General features: G+C 41.8%; 1 protein-coding gene and 1 pseudogene across 7 annotated transcripts in view; one reads left to right on the top strand and one right to left on the bottom strand.

The window, feature by feature from the left end:
• Positions 1–6405, top strand: part of FAM122C (family with sequence similarity 122C) — a 127139-nt gene that overhangs the window by 117587 nt on the left and 3147 nt on the right. For 2 of the 7 annotated variants that reach the window (XM_023525287.1, XM_023525282.1), the window contains one exon: positions 3769–5411. The exons of 4 other annotated variants lie outside the window; for them this stretch is intronic. Coding sequence is in view for 1 of the 3 variants with exons in the window: in XM_023525282.1 (XP_023381050.1) it covers positions 3769–3796 (28 nt within the window). In the remaining 2 variants the exon portion in view is untranslated. Of the gene's footprint in view, positions 1–3768; positions 5412–6405 lie in introns of those variants that run through there. One more of the 7 variants, XR_002777921.1, reaches the window with a different exon arrangement.
• LOC111733315 lies at positions 745–862 on the bottom strand (annotated as a pseudogene).

Here is a 6405-nt window from a genome sequence, read left to right as displayed (position 1 = left end):
GTCTCAGGAGTAACCTGGTAGAATATAATCATGAAACGCCTCACTCTTCGCTTAACCCCCGTGGCCTAAGTGTACACCTGTACACAGAGGCAGCCCTAGGGCAGAGATGGAGTCTGGAAGGGGATTCTAAATGGACCCTTTGTGAGTGTCCCTGATGTCCACCGAATCCTGGAGGGTGCCAAAGGAGAAGCCTGAGAAAATGATTACCAGAGATCTTGAGTGTACTGAAGCTTCCTCCAGAAGCTTTTGCAGGTGTCTGATGCCATGTCTGTTTCTACGGGTTTTGAGACATTGCTGTGTCTTCCATCATGGGAGTACTTAGGTAGTGTTTCAAGTAGTTCTGAGCAGTAATGAGTCTAAAATGAAAAATAACACATCTAAAGGGACCAGGTATGGAAAGGATAAAGATCAGTCAAAATACAGACTCGATGAAGTTTCACATATATATACTCTACAAACAAGCCATTCCAATAAGGATGTTGAGTGCAGCAATTTTTTTAAATGTGTGTGTGATAAGGACCTCTGCTAAGCTGTGCCTTTGTCTAATAAAAGATGCACCCTTCTGGTGAAAGCAGCCTCATGTGTACACCTATTTTCAAAATTGGTTTATCTGTCTTCTTATTGATTGGCAGCAGTTCTCTATACCTTTTCTTTTTTTAGGCGAGGCAACCCTTGATTGACCTCACAGATTGCAAGAACCTTGTCAGTTTACAGTCCCTTATTTTTTATTTTTTTTATTTTTTATGCCTACAGCACCTGGTCTTCCTAGGTGGTCTCCCATCCAAGTACTAACCAGGCCTGACCCTGCATAGCTTCCAAATCAGACGAGATCGGGCATGTTCAGGGTGACGTGGCTGTAGACACTGTTTTGTTTGTTTTGTTTTTTACAATAAGTTTTGCTATCTGGTGGTATAAGTCATCCAGCTTTATATGTCTTCAGTATTGATTTAGTTATTGTAGGTCTTTTGGCTTCCATGTAAATTTTAGAGTCACTGGTCAATTTCTCTTGTTAGTGTTTTTTATCCTGTTTAAGAAATCTTCGCCTAACCCAATATTATGAAGATACCCTGCTGTATTTTCTTCTAAAAACTGCTTGATTTTTATTGGAATTACATTGAACCTAAAAATAAATTTGGGGAGAATATATGTTGCAACAACTTTTGAGTTTTTCAATTCATTAACATCTCGTATGCTTCCATTTATCTTGTTATTTAATTTAGCTCAGTAATATTTTTTTAGTTTCTAGTGTTGAAGTATTGCAAATATTTTATAGATTTATTCCTTGATATTTGACCGTTTATAACACTATCATACATGGTATACTTTTGGGTAAATTCTATTCTCACTACTTTGATGTGAGTAAATAGGGATACAATTAATTTTTTATAACGGCTTTATTGAGATTTAGTTCACATGCCACAATAGTCACTCTTTTAAAGTGTACAAGTCAGTAGTTTTTAGTTTATTCACAGAATCGTACAACCATTACCACTACCTAATCTTAGGACATTTTCGTCACCCCAAAAAGAAACCCGGTGCTTCCCCATTCTTCCCTCCCCCAGCTCCACCAACTACTAGTTGACTTTCTGTATCTATACGTTTGCCCATTCTGAACATTTCATATAAATAGATTTATATAATATGCGGTCTTCTGTGACTGGCTTCTTTCACTCATCGTTATGTTTCTAGGTTCATCCATGTTGTAGCATGTGTCGGTTCTGCATTCCTTTCTATGGTTGAATAATATTCCATTGTATGGATATACCACTTTTGTCTACTCACTCATCAGTTGCTGGAATTTTGAGTCGTTTCCACTTTTTGGCTATTATGAATAATGGTGTTATAAAATCCATGTACAGGCTTTCGTGAGGAGGTATGTCTTTGGTTACCTTGGGGATATACCCAGGAGTGGAATTGCTGGGTGAATGATATGATAACTCTATTCTGTAAAGAAACATCGGAGGAACTGTCAGACCGTTTTCCACAGTAGTTGCACCATTTTAAAAGCAATGTATGAGAGCCCTAACTTCTCCGCACCCTCACCAACAGTTGTTATTGAGTTTCTTAATTTTATATATTGATCTTCTATTCAGCAAACTTACAAAATTCCTTTCTTATATCTAATTGTTTGTAGATGTGTTTGGATTTTGCACATGTACACAATCATATCTTCAAATAATGGCTCTTCGTTTCCAATCGTAATATCTTCTTTCATTTTATTGGCTAGTTGTCCTGCCTAAGTAAGACCTCTAAGACGTGAATAAAAATGGTGATAGTCTAGATTCTTCAATTCTGCCTAGTTTGTGACCTCAGAGGAAAGCATTTGATATTTAACCACTAAATATTACCTTAATTGTAGTTTTCTTGTAGACATACTTTATCGTTTTAATGAACTTATTGTCAAATGATTCAGAAAAATTATATATGCATAGTGATACATATGTATATGTACATATGTTTATATATGTGTGTATAATTATGTGTACAATTCAGGAAATATGCATATGCATATTTTATAGGTTGATAAATACATAGAAATAGAAAATGTTGTAAAGGAACATGGAAGTCGCTTTAACTATTCCTGCAACTTTTCTGAAATTTAAAATTTTACCTACATTTAAAAGAGGACAAAGGGAAATGTATGTACATGTATTTTCCTACTGATAATACGTATTTTATTTCCAATTTTCAGTTACTACAAACAGGGCTGCTGCTTATGTTCCTTTTGGTTATTCACTTCTGAAGTGCCTCTTACCAAGCAAGTACTGAGGCTACAATCCTCCTGACCCAGCCCACCAAGGGAAACAATGGGACTACATCCACACTTATCAAGAGCTCCTTTTTTTTTTAACATAAAAATACTATCTGCTTTCCATGCTGTGCACACACGTGGCTGCTTTCGGCACAAGGGGGCATATTAAAAAAAATTTAGACAAAGGTGTTATACAGCTTAGAAGAGGTTCCGATCATGCACACATTTTTTTAAAATGTTGCAGTCAACATCCTTATCGGAATTGCTTGTTTGTAGGGTATGTATGTCGTAACGTTATGAGGCATTCACATTCATTATTCGTACAATTCCAATTTTGCTGTATAATGTCATAAGCAGTATATGAAAATTCTCATTTCCCCATATCCCTTCGACACTTGATATTGCCATTATTTTTACTCTTGCCAATCTAATAGTTTTTAAATGGGATTCCATTTCTGTTCTATTTAAAATTTAACTACGAATGTGATTCGGCATCTCTTCAGATGTTCCTCACTTGGAGTTGATTGTTCATATATCTTTCGGATATCTTCCATTTACCGTCTATAAGTACTCTCCACTCTCCTCCACCCTGTTCTGTGTCCAGGAGGCTGACCGTTATGGGTTGCATAAATGCCTCCCTTTCCCTCTGGCTTCTGGCTGAGTTTGGCCAATCACACCTACTAGACTGAGAGGTGACTGTGGCTGAGTTCCCCTACCAAAGACCACAAATCCTGTCCAGGATTCTCTTCTATAGCTATTGTGTTTTTTGCATAGCGATATATATGTACACATATATTTATTATGTATGTAATTACTCTGCCCTTACCCCTCCAGCTTCGGTGGAAGGTAAGAGCTCCCCAGTATTGCTCCCCAAGGGTATTCACAATTCCTTGTCGATGTCAGTATTAGCTATTGTTGCAATAATGCTTTCTAAGAAATCTCCCCAAAACCTATAACCATCACTTGTTCTCCACGCTTATGTGCTCTGAGCTGCCTGGGGCTATTTTTCACTTCAGGATGCACTTAGGGTGGACTCGACTCTAGGACGCAGACTGTGTTCAAATCTACTCCAAGTGAATCACTGGGTACCCCAATTTGAAGGATCAGCAGCTGTCTGGCGCATGCTCTTCTCATGGCAATCACAGGAGGGCAAGAAGACTGGCAAAACCAGGCAAGCATACTGAAACCCTCTACTCACATCATCTCTGCTCAGATTCAATTGACAAAAGTAAGTGCATGGGAGGGACGAGCCAATATGGCGTAGAAGGTAGATGCTGTGCATGCCTCCTCTCGTTACCACACCCATGTTATAATGAAACGACAGAACGACCATCACTGGAGGTCGCCTGAGGTCTGGCTGAACAGAAGTCATACAACTGGTGACATACAAAAGACGTCTCCTTGAGGCTGGTAGGAGGGGCCCAGTCCCACAACCACCTGCAGAGCCCCCTCCACTCCTGGAGGAGTCAGGGGTCCCGGCCCCACACCAGGCTCCCCAACCCGGGGTTCCGGTGCTGGGAAGAGAAGTCCCACAACTTCTGGCTGTGAAAAACCAGCAGAGACCGTGGCTGAGTGAGGCCTGTGGGAGGTGCAGACGTTCCTCTCAAAGGGCCCACTACCGGACTTACTCGGTGACAGACTCACTCACTTTGAGCTCCAGCACTGGGGGCAGTTGCTCGAAGCGCCAGGGACATATGGGGAGACACTGACTTGTCAGGCTCTAGGACGAGGGCTGGAGGGGTGGGTGGCTTTATCCCGGACAGACGTGCTAGCAGTACCCATTGCTCCTTGGTTGAGCCCTCCCCGCTCCCAGCGAGCAGATTCAGTGAGCAGATTCAGTGGGCTGCCATATCTGAGTCTCCATCAACCTGGATAACACAGGTCGCTCCACCCAGGTGATTCCCTGAGGGACTGCCTCTCCCAGCTTGCAGATCCATCCAAGCTTACTCCAGTGGATTATTCCATACGAATGGCCTGTCTTGGCTTATGCTGCAGACTTCCCTAAAATCTCTCGAAGGCTCGCAAAACACAAAGAAGCAGCATCTGAATTCGTTGTGCCCCGAACCTCTTGCTGAGCAGAACCAAGGCTGGCACTAGAGGCAGCTGACCTTGGTTTCTGGCTTGGCCTCTTGAGGCACCTATAAGCCCAGCATGGGTGGCAGCCAAGAGCAGATTGCTTGTTGACTCTTACCAGGTGGCCTCAGAAGTGCACAGGCTTACTCCAGCTCAACTTGGCCTGCAGCTGGGCCCCTCCCAGGAGGCCCTTAGCCCGGAACACCCATGGCCCGCTTTGACCAATGATATAGCCAGAGCACCACCCAGGGCTGCATCTGAGGAGGACACACCCAAAGGGCAGACTGAGCAGGCACCAACACCCTGCCAAAGTGAATCCTACTCCATAAGGTCAGCCCCTCATGCGCCAACCCTCACAACCAATCGCCCCGAGGGTAAATCCTCCTATTGAAGTGCGACCACAAATCAAGACTCAACTACATCAAGAGGGCACACGCAACCAACACAGGGGACATACCCTGAGCACCTCGTTCAGGTGACCAGGGAACACCGTGCCACTTGGCGCCATGGGACACCTACTACATAAAGCCACTCTACTAAGACCAGGAGACTTAGGACCCCTATCTAATACACAGAAACAAACACAGGGAGGCAGGCAAATGGGGAGACAAAGAAACATGTCCCACATGAAAGAGCACAACAAAGCTCCGGGAAAAGAACTCAACAAAATGGAGACAAGCAACCTACCAGATATGGAATTCAAAACATTTGTTATAAGGATGCTCGATGAACTTAGGAAAAGAGTAGATGAACTCAGTGAGAACTTTAACAATAAGATAGAAAAGATAAAAAAGAACCAGTCAGAAATGAAGAATACAATAACTGAAATGAAGACTACCTTAGGAAGAATTAACAGTAGATTAGATGAAGTGTAGGATCGAATCAGTGATTTAGAAGATAAGGTAGCAGGAAACACCCAATCAGAACAGCAACAAGAATAAAGAATCCAAAAATATGAGGTTAGCTTAAGGGGCCTCTGGGACAACATCAAGTGCAACAGTATTTGCACCCTAGGGGTACCGGAAGTGGAAGAGAGAGCAAGGAATTGCAAACCTATTTCAAGAAATAGTGACTGAAAACTTCCCTAACCAGGTGAAGGAGACTGACATACAAGCCCAGGAAACGCAGAGTCCCAAACAACAGGAAACTGGAGGACCACAGGACGACACCCCATAATGAAAATGCCAAAGTTTAAATTCAAAGAGAGAATCTTAAAAGCAGTAAGAGAAAAGCAATTAATTATGTACAAGGGAGCTCTCTTGAGACTGGTAGCTGATTTCTCAACAGAAATTTTGCAGGCCAGAAGGGGTTGGCACAAAATATTCAAAGCGATGAAAAGCAAGGACCTACAACCAAGATTGCTCTATCCAGCAAAGCTATCATCTAGAATTCAAGGACAGATAAAGAGCTTCCCAGACAAGAAAGAGCTAAAGGAGTTCATCATCAGCAAGCCAGTATTACAGAAAATGTTAGAGAGACTTCTTTAAGAAAAGAAAAAACATAAAAAGAGTATAAATTTGAATAAGTTGGTAATAACTACATATCTAGCAACAATTACTTTAAGTGTAAATGATTAAATG

This window comes from Pteropus vampyrus, unplaced genomic scaffold (genome assembly GCF_000151845.1).
Source record: "Pteropus vampyrus isolate Shadow unplaced genomic scaffold, Pvam_2.0 Scaffold548, whole genome shotgun sequence".
NCBI lineage: Eukaryota > Metazoa > Chordata > Mammalia > Chiroptera > Pteropodidae > Pteropus > Pteropus vampyrus.
This window is presented reverse-complemented; position numbering and strand designations above follow the sequence as displayed.